This window comes from Mustela nivalis (assembly GCF_964662115.1).
Source record: "Mustela nivalis genome assembly, chromosome: 11".
Taxonomy (NCBI): Eukaryota; Metazoa; Chordata; class Mammalia; order Carnivora; family Mustelidae; genus Mustela; species Mustela nivalis.
This window is the reverse complement of record NC_139030.1, coordinates 42,613,244-42,635,611: the sequence shown is the minus strand read 5'-3', so window position 1 is coordinate 42,635,611 and position 22,368 is coordinate 42,613,244. Positions and strand designations below refer to the sequence as shown.

The window sequence follows — 22,368 nt, the reverse complement described above, 5'->3', positions numbered from 1 at the left end:
AGGGCTGCATGTCAAAGGTTGCATACTTGTCACCTGTGTTTTAGGCAGAAGCAGCCTCCTCTAATCTGATAGACATACTCATAAATCGAATCACCACCTGGTAAATCATAATGCCTCAAAATACAAATAAAATTCAGGTTCGCTCTAAGGGTGTTCCTTGTAGTTTGTGGTGGCTTCTTTCTTTCAATCAGTTTTTCTACCCTTGTAAAACAATACCATAAAACAGACCTAGACTTTTACCAAATGACATAAGACAACCTACCTAAAGAATAAATACATGAAGTCAAGCTCTTAGCCTTTTTCTCAAGGACAAAAGCTGTGGTCTGGTTTAAAATCCTCTGGCTTTGGGAACAGGACTTCTTAAAGTATGAAAGCTAGATGTGTGGAGGTTTCCAAAGTAAATGTTCACACAAAGCATGGGAATTATTTTTACCTTATTACTATTCCCCCATGACTATCATTATACAGCCCAACAAAAACACATGTCAAACCCGGAATCGACCATCCTGTCCACTGGTAGGCAAAGCAAAAAAATTATTTTTCCTTACCATGGAAAATAATTTCTTCTGAAAAGCCTTTTCTTCAGACTGCAGCTGGGGAAGTTTAAGTTCTTTGCAGCCCTTTCCAAGGCCAACCAAACCACAGACCCAAGGCAGTAAGTAGGCTATCAAGAACACCGGTTTCCAGTCCCCATCTAGTCCTGCCATTTAACCGTATGTTTTAGCTCCGGGTTCTTCCTCTGACAAAGGACAAGCCTGGGTTAGGTAACTCCTAAGATCCCTTCCTCTAAATAACTCTGACTGTATGATGTCCAAAATGTAAGTCTGAAATCTAATTTTGAATTTTAAGACAAGCTAATTTTAGCTACCTGTAATAGATGCTCTAAAGCAGTACTGTCCAACAGAAAAATAATACAAGCCACCTGTATCATTTAAAAACTTGGGGGGGGGCACCTGGGCAGTTCAGTGGGTTAAGCCTCTGCCTTCAGCTCAGGTCATGATCTCAGGGTCCTGGGATAGAGCCCCGCATCCAGGCTCTCTGCTCAGCAGGAAGCCTGCTTCCCCCTCTCTCTCTGCCTGCCTCTCTGCCTACTTGTGATCTGTCGCTGTCAAATAAATAAAAGAATCTTATTAAAAAAAATAAAAATTCTTAGTAGCCTTAGTGAAAAGACAAAAAAAAAGGTGAATTTAATTTTAACAAGATATTTAATCCAATAAATTAAAAAAATCATTTTAACACATAACCAAAAATTTAAAATTATCAGTGAGGTATCAGACGTGGAGAGCACACTCAATATCCACTACAACAGATCTCATGGTCATGACCACATCACGTGTAGTGCACTCCCAGAATAAAAGTAACAAAAAATCTTAACACCATTTCTCTTCTAAATTTTTTTTGTTTAGTTAAGCTTAAAGTAAAATCCACTGAAATTAAAAATTCAGTTTCTACGTTGCATTAGTCCCATTTCAAGGGCTCAGAAGTGACAAGCTGGTTAATGATGGGGCACAGCTCAGAGGGAACTTAACAAAGTCAGCCCTCCACACTCCTATGGGAAAAATTCTAGTGAGCCAACTCTTCTGTTTTGCAAATTTCTTCCTGAGGATACAATGGGAGCATTAAGTCTTCCAAACTTCACTAGGTAGTACTTATGCCGCTAGCAATTATTTGTAAAAAGCTACTACAGCGACCTGCAAGTGCCAGTGTGACTCTGAATGCCTAACGGGGCTCTTAATGACTGACCGGACCTTGATGGTCCCTCAGCACTTGTCTAGTCCAGATGCCACACAAATACCAGACTATTGCAAAGGTCATCGGAAGAATGGGGGAGACACAGGGGACTTAGGTGATGGGGAAGCACTATCTGTTCCAACTAAGGATATGAATTAAGCTGAACTGGCAAACTATTTCAGCTACTTTCAGATGCATACGTTTGAGGACGCACAATACCCACTGTTGTTGCCAACCGCCAGGCAGCAAGCTGGACCTCTTAGAGAAAAATTGTAATTAGTGTACATACCCTATTTCATGCTCTTAAGATCTGTACAGAAATCTTTTATCTTCCTTAATGTAAATCTTTTCAATTAACTTGTTAAATGAATATGTAAAGTCAAGGGTTACCTGGTGAGCCTCCACATTAAGATTTGAGAATGAAAGATCACTGTGCCATAGGATTCCAAATCCAGATAAAGAGAGGTATGACGCAATCGAAGTCATACTAATGATGATGCCTACCCTTTACTGTGCACTTTCCACGTACTCGACACTTCTGCAAGTACTTGTGTCTATTATCTCATTTACTCACACCAAGCTGCAAGGTCGGTAGTATAATAATCATCCCCTTTTGGAGCAAGGAAACTGAAGCAAAAGACCCCCATCTCTTAGATGACCATGAGATCCAACCCAGGTCAGAATAAGCTAGGCTTCTGCTGTTAACTAACTGCAGAGAGTAGCCTGGAGCTGGCCACCTGGCCTCACTGTGCCACCCCTATCAGGAGTAACTGGGACACTAAGACTAGCCTCACAGAGTTGTTTTCTGTAGGAGAAAAAAAAAAGTATGTAATGCCCCTTAAAAATATAAAGGACAACCAGGGCTGAGTTATTAAAGCTGTTAATAAGTTCAACTCCTGTTGCGATGTCAAATGAACATGAAAAGCCTCTAATTTTTAGGCTTCTGGGTCTAACTACTACATAAAACATAGAAGGTAAGGTCATTATTTATTTATGTACAGACAGCTGTATGGCAACATCAAAGGGTAGTGAGTACAAGAAAGTTTCTAGAAAACCCCTCAAGGGTTTTCTAGAAGGTCTTCTTTCCCTTTACCATTCTATTCCTTAAGGCCAGTTACTCAGGGGTAGCTATTACAAAAGCAACATTTCAGTCCTGAAAGACTAAAAGAAGGGGTAGGATTGGGAAGAGGACAAGGTTGCAGGATCAGATCAGCTCAGTTCATGTTTGGATATGGCCTTGTACTAATACACTTCTATTCCCCAAACTCTTTCTGTTCGTTCAATTTGCCTGTGGACACTGCTTCTTTGCCAGACCAAGAACCCCAGAGTAAGCAATTCTGCCACGAGTGAAGGAGTCTGTCTGGCAAGGAGTTCAATGAGATGGCTTATCTATCCGCATCACTACAGGGAATCTGGCAGAAAGGCTGCAGGGTCCCCCAGGGGAGACCAGGGCAGCAGGAGGCCCTCTATGGTTCCAGGGCACTTGTGAGGTCTTGCCACGGACTGGTTTTCTGTCTCTGAGACTTCAGTGCCCAAGATGAGGGACATGCACAAGGAAGACCACAGGAGAATGTTTACAGCAAAGAGCAAAAAGGGGCATGAATGTTCATGCCACTACACAGCTAGAATTCAAGGAGGGTTTTTTTTTTTCTTTCAGGTGTGCTCAAGAAATCCGAGCCCCCCCAACATCAATCATCCCTGACCGGGAAGAGACACAATCGTGGTAACAGTAAGCAAGCACAGCCACTGTTTGTTGAAGGTGTGCAGGGGGCTCGCTCTCGGGCTGGTTCTTTTCTGGCTTAACTGTAAGAGCGCCAGGGTCAGGGTCCTCTCCATTCTACTGATGAGGAAACTGAAGTATGTGCCACTGGAATATCCCATAGCTTTGCCTCTCGAGGCCTCGGTTCTCTGCCTGCAAGACAGGGATCATGTCCACCTCACAGGGCAGAATCAAGAGTGCACAGGAGGCGATCAGTGTGCTGAAGCACGAGCACCCTGCCCAGCACTGGGGAGAGCCCGAGAGACCGCAGCTGCCACCACTGGTATTGTTAGATGCCCCCTCTGTTGGCTTGGGGCTCACAAGCAAAACACGCGGGGGAGGACAAAAGGGAGGATATTGTCTGTTTTTCTTCTCTGGGGTGAATACTGCTCATCACTAGGCTTGGAAGCCAAGGATGAGACTGTAACAGCTGAATAAAGGCCATAAGAGTGAATCAATCTTAGAGGAGGGCCCGAAGAAACAAAGTCCCTCTGTGCCACCTTGGAGAAGAAAACAGAGCCATCCCTCCAGCAAAGCTGCAACTTCTGGCTCCTCCTCCCTCCCTTCCCATCAGGGGAATGAATACAGTGGCAAACGCTTTCTCTTACAACACTGGAACAGCAGGGTGTGCGAGCTTGAGTTTGGATGAGATTGGCTGTTGGTCCTGAAGTGGGTGGACCGTGGGTTTGTGACTGGCTGGGCGCGCGGGTCCCGCGAGGAGGAAGCTGGTCCAGAATGGCTACCCTGATCTTTGTTGATAAGGAAAATGGAGAACCGGGGACCCCTGTGGCTCCCAAGGACGGGCTGAAGCTGGGGTCGAGGACTCCAGTCAAAGCTTTAGATGGGAGATCTCAGGTTTCAACACCACGGGTAGGCAAAATGTTTGATGCTCAAGCAGCTGTACCTAGAGTTGCCAGAAAGGCTTTGGGAACTGTCAACAGAGCCACAGAAAATTCAGTAAAGACTAGTGGACCTCTCAAACAGAAGCAGCCAACCTTCTCTGCCAAAAAGGTGACTGAGAAGACTGTCAAAGCAAAAAGCTCTGTTCCTGCCTCTGATGACACCTACCCAGAAATAGAAAAATTCTTTCCCTTCAATCCTTTAGATTTTGAGAGTTTCGACCTGCCTGAAGAACACCAGATTGCACACCTCCCCTTGAATGGAGTGCCTCTCATGATCCTTGATGAGGAGAGGGAGCTTGAAAAGCTGTTACACCTGGGCCCCCCTTCACCTCTGAAGATTCCCTCTCCACCATGGGAGTCTAATCTGTTGCAGTCTCCAAGTGTTCTGTCGACCCTGGATGTTGAATTGCCACCTGTTTGCTATGACTTAGATATTTAAACTACTTAGCATTTAATAGTTTGTATGTTTTGTATTAATAAAGCAACTCTTTAACAGAAAAAAAAAAAAAAAAAAAAAAAAAAAACGGGCCTCCAGCCCGTCCTCTTCTGATTCATGGGCCATAACAACTTCCTGTCCACATCCAACTCACGTGTCTTGCCCTTTTCAAAGCCTGTGATTTTGAGCTCTGTACATAAAACTTGAAACAGCACCTGTGGGCACTCTAGGACTCTCTACAGTCAGCCCCAGATTAACCTTTTCACCCCTAGTGACCCAATCGGTTGCCAGAGCCTAGCTCCTGCCTGCACCCTTCTTGAGGCTTCCAACAGAAGTGTGAGCCAAAGAAATATGACTAACTTAAAACAACAAAAACTAGTTAAAACGCTACCTCCTCCAGGATGTCGCCTCTGAGTACCCCAGTTGGAAATAACATTTTCTCCTCTGTACTGTCACAGAACTGTCACACGTCACCATGAGCTCGTATAAATACCAAGCTCATGGGGGGCAGGAACAGGCGTGCCCTCACTTTACTGAGCAACTACTACTACATGGACACTAGGCACGATGCCAGACACCAGAGTTATAAAAATGAATAAAAACATTTTTTGGGACGCCTGGGTGGCTCAGTTGGTTAAGCAGCTGCCTTCGGCTCAGGTCACGATCCCAGCGTCCTGGGATCGAGTCCCACATCGGGCTCCTTGCTCAGCAGGGAGCCTGCTTCTCCCTCTGCCTCTGCTGCCACTCAGCCTGCCTGTGCTCGCTCTCTCTCTCTCTCTCTGGCAAATAAATAAATAAAATCTTTTTTTTTTTTTTTAAAGATTTTATTTATTTATTTGACAGAGAGAGAAATCACAAGTAGGCAGAGAGTCAGGCAGAGAGAGAGAGAGAAGCAGGCTCCCGCTGAGCAAAGAGCCCGATGCGGGGCTCGATCCCAGGACACCGAGATCATGACCTGAGCCGAAGGCAGCGGCTTAATCCACTGAGCCACCCAGGCGCCCCTAAATAAATAAAATCTTAAACAAAAAAACAAACACACATTTTTTGTCCCTGCCCTAGAGAAAGTCATACCATAAGCAGAGGTGACACAGATTTAAAGTAATTTATGCTCACGGATATGAAACATGTACAATCTAGGTTTACAAAGAGCAAAGGGATTGATTGGGAGGAGGGCTATTTGAACAGCAAAAGTCCTTCAAGAAGAGACAACACATTTGCTGTATTATCTTGGTATTATCTTGCTGTATTATCTATTAATTTCATGCCCTGGAAGTTCCTAGGGTGTGTAAGTACCTAATAAATATTTGTGGAATGAGTTAAGTATTCATTTAGGCTCAGGATTCAGTATTTTAACTGAATACCTAAGGCATCTGGGATCAAAGAATTCTAATTATTTAAATAATTAAATAACAAAGATACCATGTTTGATATCAGTTATGACCCAACTACTAGCCACAGAAAAATTATTTATTTATTAAATTCACTTCATAGTTACCAATACTTCAAATTACTCCTTGGGTGCTCTACTAAAAACAATGTATCACACCTTAAAAACTATAAACACCTCCCCCCTTCAAGTTAACCATATAATTGATTTTTTGTGGGAATCAACAAGATAGTATCTTCAAATATCCACCAAAGAATCTTGCAACCTGAGTAACACATCAGTCAACATAAATGCTAAGTGTATGTTCTTACAGGACAACAGTTATATCCCTCAGACTGACGGTCAAACATGGCAAACTCACTTGGCCCCCATATTCTGATTTTTTTCAAAGCATCGATCTATTACCATAAGGTCTTAACCTCTTCAACTATTCTATATGCAGTATTCAAGACTTCTTCACGAAGTCCCAGTAGAAATGGCAGTAAAGACCCAGAGAGATAATAATGGTACATGACCTTTAACTTCATCTTGAAAACTTGAAACAATGTGTAGTTTATCTTGTGAGGACAGGTTCCCTGCAGCTGTAGGCCTGAGAAATGGTAACTATCAGCAGGGGAAGGATTAGGGCATCAAATGACACTGAACTCTGTGTTAAGTGAACTGGACCCGACACTCGACCGGAATAAATGAAATGTACTTGGCTTTCTCGTTTCTGGAGCTTTCATCACTTTCTCTATCACTCCCTTCTAGTTCAGAATAAAAGGTGTGAATACGCTGCCATCTGAGGAGATGGGGGCTTCCCTACAAAGAACAAGGGAAGGACCCATGGAGAGGCCCCTGATCCACGGTTTCATTCTCCACCACTTTCAGTGACCTGCAGTCAACCAAAGTCCAGAGGCAGATGATCCTCTCTTGATGTATTGTCACAGGGTCAACAGCAGCCATAGCAAGGCCTACGTCATTCATTTCATCGCATTACGTGGGCATTTTATCATCTGACGTCTTCGCAAGAAGAGTGAGTATAGAATAGTATTTTCAGAGACCACTTCTTAACTTTTATTACATTACATTGTTACAATTGTCATTTTTACAATTTTATCATGCTGTTGTTAATCTCTTACTGTGCCTAAATAATAAATTAAACTTTGTCCCAGGTATGTAGGTATAGGAAAATCATAGTATGTATAGGGTTTAGCACTATCTTGGGTTCAGGCATCCACTGGGGGTCCTGAACTTATCCCCACGGATAATAAGGGATTACTGTAATATCCTTAGCTTTCCTGGGAACAGTAACGTCCTAGCTTCAAAATAGCTCTAGAAGTTGGCGGATCACTGTGGTTCCAATGAGGCTGGGACTAGCCCTGTGGAGCAACTGATCCTGGATGGGGATGAAGAATGGATTTTCTAGTTGTCACAATGGTGCTGAATATCCTGGAATGTGGGACAGTCCTCCACACCAAAGAGAAGTCCAGCCCCTGTGCCAGCAGCACTCACTCCTTCCGATAAACACTGAGCAAGATCCATGAGGTAGGGACACTGCCTTGATTCATCTTTGTAAAGGAGTCCCTCACTCTTGAGCACCTAACACAACACTCACAGTCATTAGACAAGCAAAGAAGAAATGGAAGGAAGGAGGAAAACAGGGAGGGGGAGGACAGGGACAATGGGCATTCTAAATTCCTGTTCTGCCATTGGAAGGGCCATGGCCCTGGAGAAGTTACTTAATTAACCTCTTTGAATGGTTTCCTCGTCTGTAAAATGGAGGTAATGGCTCTTATCACCATAGATTTATTGTCAAGATCAAGTAAGAGAACATGCCCAAGACTTACTACAGTGCTAGCAGGTATTCAGTGATCGTTAGCTTCTCTTCCTTCCCTTCCCTACAAAATCGCTAGCTGTCTCTATTCAGATGTCTTGTAACACCAAAAGGCTGACTCTTTCTCACACCAGAAGTGAGTTAGTGAGTTGGTAAAAGGTGAACTGCAAAGAATAATTGTCCTCCTCCCTCCCCCCCACCCATTACCACCTTCACCAGCAATGCTGAAGAAAGGGAGAAGGATGAGCTATCTAGGGGAGTCATTTCTATTCCCATCTCTCTGCGCAAGAAAAGGCTTTATTTATTAGGATCAATGAGAAAAGATGTGAGGTTCCCCAGCTCTCAAGATATTTTCCCCCTCCTTTCTGAACTCCTCAAGTTCAGGACCCAGAGGCCAAAGTCCTTCAGCAACACCAGAAGCAGCCCTAAGCGTAATCTATCCTGCCCTTGCATCCCAGGGACACCTCAAAGGGGAAAGAAGCACATGACTCAGCAACAATGGGGGCACTCCCCCAAACTGGGAACTCCCTGAGTGGAGACTGTGTCTGTCCTCCACAGGAATTTCTAAGACTACATTATGACTGAATTGCCCAGTGGTCACATATGTGCACTCAGCTAAGTAGAAGGGGTACAGGAGGGGTGCTGGGGGGTGGGAGGGAGAGCCCTTCTCTCAGGGCTGCCAGCTCCTGACATGGTGCCAACTTCTGGCTGCTCATCTCTGGGTTGTCTGCCCATCACCTAAAGAATTAATTTCCTATATTAAATTCCCTGCTTGAAATATCATGTGGTTTCTGGTTTCCTAAATTGAACTCTGGACTCCTTAACTTCTCCAAAGAGTTTTCTCAAGAACGACCCAAACCTGTATTATCAGGGTCATTACAAGAACTAAAGGTTATGAGTGTAAACAGCACAAGTAAATACTCGAAAATGCTCTCCCTGTCCTCACATAGAGAATCTAAGGGCAAGCTGCAAAGTAGTAAGATTTAGAAGATCTTCAGTTAAAAATTCCAGGTCCAGGACGCCTGGGTGGCTCAGTGGGTTAAGCCTCTGCCTTTGGCTCAGGTCATGATCCCAGGGTCCTGGGATCAAGCCCCACATCAGGCTCTCTACTTGGCAGGGAGCCTACTTCTTCCTCTCTCTCTCTGTCGGCCTCTCTGCCTACTTGTGATCTCTGTCAAATAAATTAAAAAAAAAAAAAAATTCCACAGGAAGAATCCAAAAGGTCTATATTCTCCCTGGGTTCATTAAAAGAAATCCCTTAAGCTAGTTTTCTTTTTCCTCCCAATCTCTTTCCCTTTCATGATAGAACCTTTCCCCCATGTCAAATAGAACCTGATATTTTCCTTCACAGAGTCATCATCCTATTCTCAATCCACTGCCCCAAGGATTCTCTCAAACACGCAGCTGGGTAAAGAATTTTCCAGCACAGGGGGCGCCTGGGTGGCTCAGTGGGTTAAAGCCTCTGCCTTCAGCTCAGGTCATGATCCCAGGGTCCTGGGATCGAGCCTCACATCAGGCTCTCTGCTCCTGGGAGAGCCTGCTTTTTCCTCTCTCTCTGCCTGCTTTTGATCTCTCTCTGTCGAATAGGTAAAATCTTAAAAAAAAAAAAAAGAATTTGCCAGCATAGGGTGAGCCTCTGTCTCTGGAGGAGGGGAAAAAAAAAAGCCTGAATTCACAGAATGGTTCTTATTCTTGGTCCTCATCTCAGCCTGGGAACCAGCAGAAAAACACACAGGCCAGGGCCCACAGCTAGCACAATGTAAACCAGCCCTGTTCCTGTCCTTTGGGGCTGTTCTCTCAATGTATATTTTAATTATGTTTCATTGAGACTTACCAAGAACAAAAACAACTTCAAATATTGGCCATTTTTTTCCCTACTTCAATTAAAAAATACAGTTTTTGTTTTGGGTGGTTTTCATTACCAGAATTTTAACGTTAATACTTTTTATTTTCCCCTGTATCAAAAAATTCAAGGCTCCTCAACACTGCAGACACAGCAGCAAGACTCCCCGATCAATTCAATACTATAAAACAGAGCAGCAAAAAGGTCAAACCTCAAGCTCCTATAGAAGCAGCAGCATTCTACAGAACACTACGGTTCACTGTGTGTCATACCTGTGTTCCAGTTCTGTTCACAGAAAGCAACAAAACACCATAATCCTTCTCCCCTGGATTCTAATTCCTCAGACTGGAATAGGCCGGCTTCTACATGCATGTGTGTTATTTTGTGCAGAGGCTGGAGCGCGCTGCCTGTTCCCACCCCGTCCGCCAGGCGGGGCTACGCCAGCTTCAGAAGGCCCCGAACCGCACCTTCAGTTCTCCCCGGGGGTACTCCTGTGCCATTTAACACTCGCAAATGATACAGAAATTAGCCTGTTTTCAAAGACATACAGCAGAAAGCTATTCAGCTAAGTACAACTTGCAGCCACTGAGGTCGGAATATAAAGTAGACTTCACCAGGCAGAACACAGGGAGTCAAAAAAATGAATTGCTAAAAGCTGCCTTGTAGATTTAAGGTTTTTGTTCTTTTTAAATAGGATAATGAGGCCAAGGAATGCAGAGCAAGGAACTTCCTGGAATAAAGCAAAGTCTGTCCTGACCGCCAGGCTCCCCAGCATGTACCCAAGCACACAGCCCTCACTGCCTTTTCTGTGCGAGTCCCAATCACAGGTCACGTTCCCCACCAAGGACAGGAAAATTCTGACCCACTTGGAGAAAACGTTTTGATAACAAAATCGCCACCCAAATCAACTTCAAGAGCTTAAAGAGCTCAAGTTATATATACTGAATTTCAAACATTTTGCCAGGCATCTTAAAAGAGTTCCCAGATTTAGGTGTAACCTTAGGTTGTGAAGGTCAGTGATTAAATATAAAACCACTTCTTTTCATGGATTTAAGACAGACATTCGAATACCGTATCTTCGATGGGTACCAAGACCTGAGCTTGGGGCTCTAGGGCACTGGTTCATAAACCTGACTGCATACTGGAATCCCTTTTCAGAAGCTTTAAAAACAAAAACGAAACAAAAACTTGCTGCCTGGGTCCCATCATCACAGACTTTTCATTTAATGAGGGATAAGGCCTGGGGGCGCCTGGGTGGCTCAGTGGGTTAAGCTGCTGCCTTTGGCTCAGGTCATGATCTCAGGATTCTGGGAGTCCCGCATCGGGATCTCTGCTCAGCAGGGAGCCTGCTTCCCTCTCTCTCTCTCTGCCTGCCTCTCTGTCTACTGTGAACTCTCTCTGTCAAATAAATAAATAAAATCTTTAAAAAAAAAAAAAAAAAAAAAGAGGGATAAGGCCTGGATGTCAGTATTTTGAAATACTGATGGTGATTCTACCAGACAACAAAATTTAAGAACCACTGTTGCAGGGAACAAAAAGAAACAGGTAAAGTAGAAATAACCCAAAAGCCCATCAACTGATGATTAGATAAATTAAATGGGGGGTATCCATACAGTAGAATAGTACTCTGCAACAGAAAGAAATTAAGTCCTGTGCTACCCCATGGTCGGACTTTATAAACACATCAATTGAAAGAAACCAATCACACAAAATGGTATGATTTCATTTATACGCTATATCCAGAATAGACGACTCCACTGAGACTGGGATGGCTGCACGGTTACCCGGGACTAAGGGAGCTGAAAAGAAATGGGGAGTTACTGCTAGTAAGTACGGGCTTTCTTTCTAGGGTGATGAGAATGTTCTAAAATTGACTGTGGTGATGGCTCCACAACTCTGAACACACTAAGTCACTGAATTTGTTATAATAGGTGGAATATACGGCATGGGAATTCTAGCTCAAAACGCTGTTCTTAAAAAAAAAAAAAGGACACAAATATAAATTCTATGCCCAGCTTTTAATGAATTTACAATCTAGGTGTACAGGGGAAAAAAAAAAGAAACACAGTCAAGACAAGTATCAGAGATTTTTAAAAGCAATTTAATAAAATTGCTAACAGAAAATAAGAAGTCTAGGTTCAGGCTTCAAAGCCAAAATGATTCAATTTTTTTCTTTTCTTACACAATCATTCTTCACTTACTTAAAAAAAAACAAACCAAAACAAAATAAAACAAAGGCAATGGAGAGCTCAGATCTGGCCACTATACTGTTCCTCCAGCCCCAAAGTCTCCATTTCCAGGCTTGTGAGAAAGGAATGACTACTTAGCTTTGCCAAGGAATTTTTTTTAATCCTCCAGAACACAGGCTCTTGATGGGATTATAATGAGTCTCAAGAGTCAGTTATCAACAGGACCATTGAAAGATGGACTTGGTGATCTAAATCCTTCTCCTGTCCTAGATTTCTCTTTACCACCAGAGTTTAAGCCAAATAAATTTACATGCTTACATACACAGCAACTCTCATATATATGAGGCTTTATGACACAAAGGTATTATAGGTCACATGCAACAAAGATGACTGGTTAAAAGTGCCTTCTACACTAAGAGTTCCTAAAATCCTTCTTTTTCTTCATCTTCTTCTTTTTTTTTATAAAGTAATCTCTACACCCAACGTAGGGATCAAACTCATGACCCTGAGAGCCAGAGTTGTATGCTCTACCAACTGAGCCAGCCAGGTGCCCTCTTCCTAAAACTTTTAATAGTTAAACAGTTTTTTGTAGCAGGGGCTGACCCACAGAAAACTCCCAACTTTAGGCAGAATGGAATTCTGTTTAGCAGTCTTAATTTTTTGAGGGGGGTGTCCATGTGTATGGGAGGTTAGTGTAAGAACACCATTTACCCGCTCCAATACTGTTTGAGAATGTAAATATTATTAACTTGAATGTATTTTTGCTTTTGTTTCAAACAAGAAAACATACCATTACCAACTGAGCAATTGAAAAAGCCTTGGCCTGTATCTTAGAGCTGTTTAAACATTTGTTGGAGCATATTTAAAAGCAGGTGACAGGGGCGCCTGGGTGGCCCAGTGGGTTAAGCTCTGCCTTCCACTCAGGTCATGATCTCAGAGTCCTGGGAACCAGCCCCACATCAGGCTCTCTGCTCAGCAGGGAGCCTGCTTCCCCCCTCCCCTTCCCCATCCCCTGCCTACTGCTTTGCCTACCTGTGATCTCTCTCTGTCAAATAAATAAAATCTTAAAAAAAAAAAATAAAAAAAAAATAAAAGCAGGTGGCAGTGAAATCTTAGTAACCCCTAGAAATAGTATTACCAAAATATAAATTCTTTTCTCCATATTACAGGAAATTTAAAACAAACATACAGCCAAAGGTAAAGGAGGCAGGCCAAATACTGCATTTAGGAAACCTCTGTTCCTGTATCTTGGTGTGCAGCAGATTTCAGCAAACCTTCATAGTGGCTGGACCATGATCCACTCGATGGCAGCATCCTTAATTAGATGAATAAGACAATAATTCTGAAAGTCCCTTGTTTAACAATAAAGACTAAGAAATAATATATTTAATTTTGAAATGTACTAACTCAAAACCCTAATTTAAGCTTCAACAAGACAGATGGGAGCTCTTATGCTTGCTTCAATTCAGAAATGCCCCAAACAAGAGACCCGTGCTTAACTTGAGCCAACAAGTTTCTCCTAGCCATTTTCCACTCAGGTTCTCCCCATCCTACCCACTGACCTTCAACCTAGTTCAACCCTGTCTCTCCCACTCTTCGCCATACTATGTATCTTCACTATCAAATTTATTTTTGACTACTACTTGAAAACAAAAAAAGCCAATGGAACAGGAGAATATACCAACTAACTAGACGAATAAAGGTAAACAAAAAGTCTGGAGCTAACAGGTTTAGTTAAGAAAAAGGAAAATGGTCCCTGAAGAATGTGATGTCTTAACCCCAGTCCTATCCTTAATCTGGAACACTGCTGAGATCCCAGAATTTTGGGGTGGTCCTGGGGTGCCTGGCTGGTTCACTATAGCATGAGACTCTTGAGCCCGGAGTTTTGAGTTTGACCCCAAGCTGAGCACAGAGAGAACTTAAAAATAAATCTAGAACAACAACAACAACAAAAAGGTCTTGCCTCTCTAAATTAAACCCCTCTAGGACTGTACCTTAAAAGGCCCCCATGCAGTAATTCCATTGACAGGCTATACTTACTCTCACTGTATTTAAGGTCCACCTGCCCCAATACACACACAGTTACTGAATTTCTTGTTAAGTGGAAAAGGTGCAGAGATCAATCTTTTTGATTCCTGCCTTTCCTTACCTGGGTTTTTCCTCAATTAATCCACTTTTAAAATAAAGTAGGAGCTTTTCCTTCTGTTTAAAGTTTAAGTGGTCCTGGTCTACTTTGGAAGCGGTGAGTAAAAGCCACTGGAGTCAGACTATGTAGGTTTGATTCCCATCTTCACCACTCGATAATAGTTGGGGCACCTCTGGTGTCTGGCTGGCTCAGTCAGAGGAGCGTGTGACTCTTGATTTCGGGATCATGAGTTTGAGCCCCATACTGGGAGCAGGGATTATGTAAATAAACAGATGAATTAATTTTAAAAAATAGTTGGGGCACTTTAAGCAGGACTCTTGGCCCATTTACTCCCCCTGGAAACTTGAGATAATAGTATTTCCCATGGGGTTAGTGCGGAATTATGCATGTGAAGCAATTATTGCAGCGCCTGGCACGAAAGAAGTGCCCAATAATTCATCTAGTATCATCTTAATGCCAAATTCTTCCTGCACCCAGGAGTTTGCACTGAAAAATTACCCCCAGATCAAGGAAAAATTAAAGAGAAAATATTATTTATGCAAAACCCCCTTTAAATTATGCCCAGCCAGTAGGTAGGCAATTTCCTACCTACTGTAAGATGTGCTTACAGTCCACAGAGGGGTTCTTTTCTACATAGCTCTGAAGAATATTTCATCCTGAATGAAAGTCAGTATTGAAAAAAATAGTCTATTTGGCTTTCAACTCATCCCAGTAATCTTAAAGACAGTTATTTTTCTCAGTATTGTTTATAAAAACCCAAGTTAATGAGAAAGAAACATGCCAAAAGGCCCAAGTTATTTTTAATGCAGAAAAACTATTGTGAACTGTGTATTTATTCTCCAACATGCGGCTTTTATAATCTCTCAAAAGTCTAAAAAGTCGTATTTTAAAAAGTCAAGGTGTTCTTTGCTCAACATTCATTCAGATGAGAGGCCTGTCCTATTTTTCTTTTTAAAAATAATCTTATCAGTCTAGTCCAAGATCAACTTCATCCCTTCTCATATAAAAGTACTTTAACTCCCCAAGACACCCTTGGAAAGGGTAATGGATGGTTCCTTCCACTTAACGGAAATACAGAATCTAAGGCTCTCCATACTACCCTGTTTATCAACATCTCCCCACACACAGAATGAGAAATTGCATCCTAATACCACCTCACACCTGCAATTTCTTTGACAGAGGTCAGAATCTATTTTGACTCCATGGAAATCTTTCCAGAATACCAAAAATTATTTAAGATCAAACAGATTCTAAATTTTACTCCATTTTTTTCATAGCCTTCAGATATGAAAATTATGTCTGATTAAAGGTGGAAAAGTAGTTACCTTATCAAATAAAACTGTATATTCACTTTTAAAAGAGAAAGCAGTACACATGCTTTTTGAGCTTTTGTATGCGTGGAATATTAAATCACAGTTCTTTACCATATTATTTAAGAATAACAGAGGACGCTAGGCTACAGTTTAGAAAAGCAAAAAGTCCATTAGCCTCATATCCTTTGATCATGAAGACTACTATATAAACGGCTACACAGCTATATGAATACTGTTGAATAGCAGCTAAATTGAAAAGCACAATTTACTTCATACTCGTGGGAGTTGGGGGAATACGATCCTAATCATTACTGGGAGAAAGTTCAAGGTAAACAGCTTCAAAGAAAAAAGCACAATAAATTATCAAAAACTTAAAATCTTACTTTATTTTTTTTTAAGATTTTATTTATTTATTTGACAGAGATCACAAGTAGGCAGAGAGGCAGGCAGAGAGAGAGAGAGAGAGGGAAGCAGGCTTCCTGTGGAGCAGAGAGCCCGATGTGGGGCTTGATCCCAGGACCCTGAGATCATGACCCGAGCCGAAGGCAGCAGCCCAAACCACTAAGCCACCCAGGCGCCCCTAAAATCTTACTTTAAATCTTCAAGATAAATGTAAAGCTTCACAGATAAGAATATAAACATACGCTCTTACTGCACTTTTTACGTTACACATTTCCTTGAACCAAGTATTTTTTCCTAAGGAACCAATTACCAAAAACAGTTTCAAGTATAAATATCTACTCCTTTAAAAGTCCCTACAAAGTATGAACAGAAACTTTTCACTTTTACAACAATTTACAAAACTTGTTAGGAAAACACTATGAAACACAAGTATCCCTTCCCTCTGCCTTAGCGAAAGAAGCAACATGCTAAGAAATCGAGGCAAATTCTTAAAAAACAGAAAAACTACATAAAGCATCCAAGGAAGAAATAGTTTATGATAGCAGAAATTTTACTAACAACCTAAAATCAAGAGAATTTCTAATCTACACTCGAAACTCTTACCCTTGACAGCACAGAACAGAATATCCTGCTTTACACATTTTGTAACTGCAATTCTGAAACGTTAAATCCAAAGACAAAGCCGCCCTGGGGAAAATAACAATTGCGCAACAAATCAACAGCTCCAACTTGTCCCTTGGCCCTGGCGCGGCAAGGTTTGCACGCTATAAAGCAGGAAAGGGCCAACCAAGGGCCGCCGTGACAGCCAACCGGCCACTCTCATGGAGGCCGAGTCCACGCACGCGGCGTGCGCCACTGGGAGGCACCGCGCGGGGATCGAGCTGGGGCGCGGCGGCATCCGACCTCAGTCCGCCGCCTCGCCCCCCATTTACCGCCCCGTTGCCAGGGGATGACCTCGGATCTGTGAGTCCGAACTTTTTCCACTACTCGAGCGAGCGCGCAGGGCCGCTACGGCCGCCGCACGTCGGGGCATCAAAGCGCGCCCGGCACTTCGTGACCTCTTCCCTCCCCCACCCTGGGGGCTGGGCTTTCTCGCTAGGCTGCCTACCAGCGATCCGACAGACAGACCGACGGACTGCTCTGGAAAGGAGCGCTCTTGGACGGCTCAGCGAGTGGGCGCGCAGCGTCACAGTCCGCTCCCACCGAGGCCGTGGATGGGGGCGGCGGCAGAGCGGGGGCTCCGGGTCCCAGTCCGGAGGGGCCCTCAACTCCCCCGAGAGCGGCCCCGTGACTAGGCACATTTTTGCCGGCTCCGAGGCGGAGGAGCAGCGCAGCCCCGGAAGGGCCGGGCCGCGCCGGCTCAGACCGCCGGCGTCCGCCCCCTCCTCCAGCCCAGCCACCTCTAACTCCGAGGGCCAGCTGGGGCTCCGGAGTCCCAGCTCCGGAAGCTGGGGACGCGCGGCTAGCGAGGCCCCTACGCGCGAGAACGAAGCCTCCTGGCCTCCACCCATCCACCCTCGGGGGCCGCACCCCCTACTCCCCTCGCTGCCCCTTGGGTCCTCGTGGCCCTCGGAGGTCTCGCTCCTTTCCTGACCCGGGCCCGGCGCAAACGCAGCGGCTCTACTGTGCGGCCGCTGCAGTCTGGACTCCGGCGGTAGACGGGAGACACCGGCTGCGGCTGTCCCCGCCCGGTCCGCGGCTCCCTCACTCCCCTGCCCCCGTCCGGGCACCACCGCGGGGCTCCCAGGGTCTGGGCAGCACCTGCTGGGACGGCAGTCCGGGCGGCGGTAGCTCCAAGTCCATCATGATGAGCTGGTGACCGTGCTCTGGCGCTCCCCGACGGCGGCTGTGTCCCAGTTGCCGAGGCGCGGCGCGGGCCGGGCGGCGGTAGCTCCTCCAGGATCCCCGGCACTCGCTAGTCCGCGACACGGCCCGAGAGGCCAGTCGGGATGTTGCCCCGCTCCGCCTCCCGCCCCCCCCGAGGGCGGGGCGAGAGCCCGGGTCCTTCCTTCCCGGGCTGGCGGCGTAGGCCGAGCTTTCGAAAATCCCCCACCCCCGCTCCAGCTGACGCAAGAAGCTCCCTGGCCGCGGGTGGCGAGGGGTGGGGGTGTCCTTGGGGTCGGCCGTGGGTGGCCGGGGGCAGCCATGGGTGGCCACGGGCGGGCGGGGTGCCCGGAAGAGGGTTGTATTAGCTCTCCGCCTCCTGAGCTCAAACCCTTCTCCCCCCGCAAGTAAAACCTAGGCTTTCGGCCCGCGAGATTGAGTTGTTTGCCGAAGGTCGCTCGGATTCGGGCGCTTTGAAACAGTTTAAACAGTTGGAACAAACACGCCTGGAGACCCGGCAGAGGCGCCGGTATCCGAGTTGCGCCTCCCTGATTTGGAAATGCAGAACCTTGCCGGACTTTATCTCACTCCTCCGCTCGAGAGTGGCGCCAGCCCTGGGGGCGGGGGCTAGAGGTTTGGACCCAAGCCCTGCGCAACGCGGACTGCCCTCTCGCCCTCGGTCCCCTCCGGGGTGGGGGCCAGCGGGACTCGCCCAGGGCAGATCTGGACCGCGCGGGGATCTCGTGCTCGCAGTCACCCTGAACGCCCTCTGCTTACTCCCCCCGCCCTGGCACTCCCGCTGGGCCCAGATCGCCAAGGGCATACGGGGAGGTCTCTTTGGGTCGGGAGAGTGGTCGGTATGGCCTAGCAAGAGTTTTCTTTTCCCACCAGAGCGCACACACCACACTACAGATGGCGTCTTTGAACATGGCAGTACTACAACATGCCGTAATCTCTACAAGTTTCTTTTCACGTACCCAGGGTAAAATTTTAAAAATAAGAATAAGAAAGACCAAGTTATAAAATAGTTTGGGTAGTATGGATCTGTCCTGTAAAAACATACGGTGTCTAGGGAAAAAAATAGTTCAACAAAACAGTAGTAACATCACGAATGATTTTTACCTTTCTCGTTATTTTAAGTAAATTTTAAGTCTACAATGAATACGTATTACCTTTTACGTTAAAAGCGATTATTTAAAAAATAATCATTGTCCACGAAAACACTTCAATTATTTGAAAACAGGAATATTGTGAAATTTTGAGAGAAGAGATAAATGGTTTTGTTTTCTCTTATGCATCAACAATCTTTCTAACTCTTTAAGAACAATCTTTAAGTTTCTAGTTTCTTGGAATTATGCAAAGCTGGGTGAAGTAGACAGTGTTGTTAGAAGTTTTACTATTTCATTCAAGAACCTGGCAGAGGGAAAAAAAAAAAAAAGCCTGACTATTGCAGATCAACGCCCGCTCCCCCCCCCCAAACTGCAAAGAACTTACCTTCTCTTGGTTGCGTAATTTGACACTCCCAGGATTTATCTGTAAATTTATATGTTCAAATATTCCTTGAGATAAATGAAGCTTAAATTAATTGCTTGTAATTGAAGGAAACGTCTTCAACTTGAATTAAACCTTTTCAGCTGTTATTTAAAAAGCCAGCAAAATGATCTGAACATTGAAAACAAGCTTAGGAGCAATTACTTAAAATGAACCTGACATGAAACAAGCAGAGACATAATGAAAAGACATTTCTGCATCAAAGAAGGGCACAGAAGTATATTGTTTAACAATTCAAGTTACTTATTAAAACTACTCCATGGGAGAAAGTAGACAATGAACCCTGGAGGCAGGACATACCAGAGTCATATATGACACAGTTGCTGCCCTCAAGGAGTTTATAAAGTATTTGGTATTTCCTTGTTAAGCAACAAATTTCCATTGAGTTTAATGAATGAAATAACCTTTATTTTTCAAAACTGTAGTTGCTGGGAGTGTATTATTTTAGGCATCCCCAGAGTACATATTTTCAAAGGGAGGAGAATAATATGATAGCAGTCTAAACATGTTAAAGAAAATAAACATTAATGAAAGCTGCTTGGTGTTAAATGGTGATTCCACACAAGAAAAGGGAACCCTAGTCTCAGACCATCCATGTCAAAGAAGTTCCCAGATTTTGTAGACACTAAAATGACGTTGTCCTTATGTGAGAACCTAGGCTCTTCCTTGTTCTGTAAACTTTCCTATTGTGCTGTGGGGGCACAGATACTATGCACTGAGAAGCTGTGGAGGAACAGGAAGGAAAATGCTGGTTTTCTTCTGTCGGGTTGCCCTGGGAATCTTTACTGCCTGCTCCTGTAGCTAATAGTTAAAATTTCCCCCAATTTGTTTCACATGCTACTAAATCTTGCACATTTCCATTGATGTCTGAATTCTCTGCTGTCTATGGAAAAACAACCCTCCATATATACTTCTAATGTTACAGAATTATAATACTTTGTTCTAGAGTTATTATTAAAAAAATAAGCATTATTAAGTCTTCTGAGTACATAAAGCTTGTATAGTGGTGATGCAGTGACCCACTTATTTCACCTTCTCTGTGATCTAATCTGCCAAGTTTGACAAGGCTATGAAAGCACCTACTGCTTCAGAATCCTTTATCACCTTGAGGGAACTTCCCTTTTTTTTTTTTTTTTTTTTTTTCACTTTCTTTCTATTTTATTTTTATTTTTTAAAAAGATTTTATTTATTTATTTGACAGAGTGAAAGAGATCACAAGTAGGCAGAGAGGCAGGCAAAGAGAGGGGAAGCAGGCTCGCCGCTGAGCAGAAAGCCCGATGAGGAGCTCGATCCCAGGACCCTGGGATCATGACCTGAGCCAAAGGCAGAGGCTTAACCCACTGAGCCACCCAGGCGCCCTATTTTTATCTTATTTTTTTAAGATTTTATTTATTTATTTGTGAGAGATCACAAGTAGGCGGAGAGGCAGGCAGAGAGAGAGGGGAAGCAGCCTCCCTGCTAAGCTGAGAGCCCGAGATTTGGATAGTGGTGATGGTGATCCAAGCAGAGAACAGAGGCTTAACCCACTGAGCCACCCAAGCGCCCCTTCACTTTCTTTTTAATTGTACTCTGTGTTTGAGCTAGAACATATCTTTTGGAATTATAGTCAAAATTCTGAATTTGTCCAGCATACAGTTGGAGGTTATTGGGTAACTAGGTTCCAAAAATGGCACCCAGTGAATCACCCCTCCTCATATTGATATGCTTGTATAGTCCCCCTACATTGAATCAAGACTGGCCCTGAGTTGCTTTGACTTATGGAAAGAGGGTGAAACTGATACTATGCCAGGTCTCTGCCCAAGTCATAAAGTCCTAAAATTTTACATTTTCTACAAGAAGTCAGCCATCATGGAAGAAGTCTATCAGAAACCCTGGAGGAAAAGACTCCAGGTGGAGAGGAAGGCTATGTGAACCAAAGCACCAGACATGGAGTGAAAAAACCATCTTGGAGCCTTCCAGCCCACTTAGTCAAGCCTCCAGTGAACTCCAGCCCCCAACTGCAATCTGACATCATCAATGAGAGACTCCAAGCAAGGCCTATAGAAGACTGCCTGGCTGTGCCTAATCAGCCCAGAGAATTGCAAGAGATTATAATCAGTTGTTTTCAGCCACTAAATTTTGGGGGTGGCTTGTTTCTCAGCAATAGATAGCAAAAAGCATATATTAAATATCAAAGGCAAGTTTTCTCCTGGCTGCTTTTTGTTTGTTCACCATCATTGGGGACACATATAGGGATGGTATTTTGCAATTTAATAGAGTCTCAAACCCTTTGAAACAAATTGACTTCTGGCTGCTTTTTGTTTGTTCACCATCATTGGGGGCACATATAGGGATGGTATTTTGCAATTTAATAGAGTCTCAAACCCTTTGAAGCAAATTGACTTCCCTGTGAGTGAGGAAGATATCTTTCCTATAATATAGACTTGTTGCTACATAAAAAGTAAGTCACTTTCTCACAGCATACGTCAGTATCATACCATTAGATAGATGATGGTGGATGATGAGATATTCTTATCACAATACCCCTAAGGAACATAGACATTTCATCAATAATAGGTGGAGATATAAATGCATATAGAAATTCTGACCCTCATAATGACCTCATTTATACCAGTTATGTAAGATTCTTGCTGAATATCTGCTGAGGGAATTTGAACTTCAGGAGCAGTGTGGCCAGTGGATAAACTGAGCTCCTGTACAGCAGTATTCAAAGTAATCGGTGTATTAATTTCAAAACACACCCATAACCTTGGTTCCTTGGCGTGCATACCTCACTATGCAAACTACTGATACAAAGAGCTGTATATCTCCAAAGCCAGTTTTAACTTGTACAGTTTCCTGCTGATAATAGAAACAATGCTCTGCAGAAACTGCAATGCAGTGAGTGAAGAGAAAAACCCAGTTTAAAGAGTGCTTTTGAATTCTGTGTTGATACTTAAATAAATATATATGCATAGGGAAAAAAAAGACTGAACATATATGCTCCAAAATCTTAGTCATAATTATTCTTTCTTTAAAAAAATATTTTCTTTATTTATTTGAGAGAGAGTATGGGGGGAGAGGGGAGGG

General features: G+C 43.9%; 1 protein-coding gene and 1 pseudogene across 5 annotated transcripts in view; one reads left to right on the top strand and one right to left on the bottom strand.

Moving 5' to 3' along the window:
• NFE2L2 (NFE2 like bZIP transcription factor 2) overlaps positions 1-18,431 on the bottom strand; it is a 35,312-nt gene extending 16,881 nt beyond the window's left edge. The window contains exon 1 of one of the 4 annotated variants that reach the window (XM_082689400.1): positions 17,686-18,431. In XM_082689400.1, the coding sequence (XP_082545526.1) occupies positions 17,686-17,730 (45 nt within the window). In that variant the 5' untranslated portion in view covers positions 17,731-18,431. Of the gene's footprint in view, positions 1-16,527; positions 17,008-17,032 lie in introns of those variants that run through there. The other 3 variants (XM_082689403.1, XM_082689402.1, XM_082689401.1) reach the window with 3 other exon arrangements.
• On the top strand, positions 4,158-4,917 carry LOC309843726 (securin pseudogene; annotated as a pseudogene). Its single transcript, XR_014316536.1, has 2 exons — positions 4,158-4,174; positions 4,216-4,917. The product of XR_014316536.1 is annotated as a securin pseudogene (transcript).
• Positions 18,432-22,368: the final 3,937 nt, after the last annotated feature.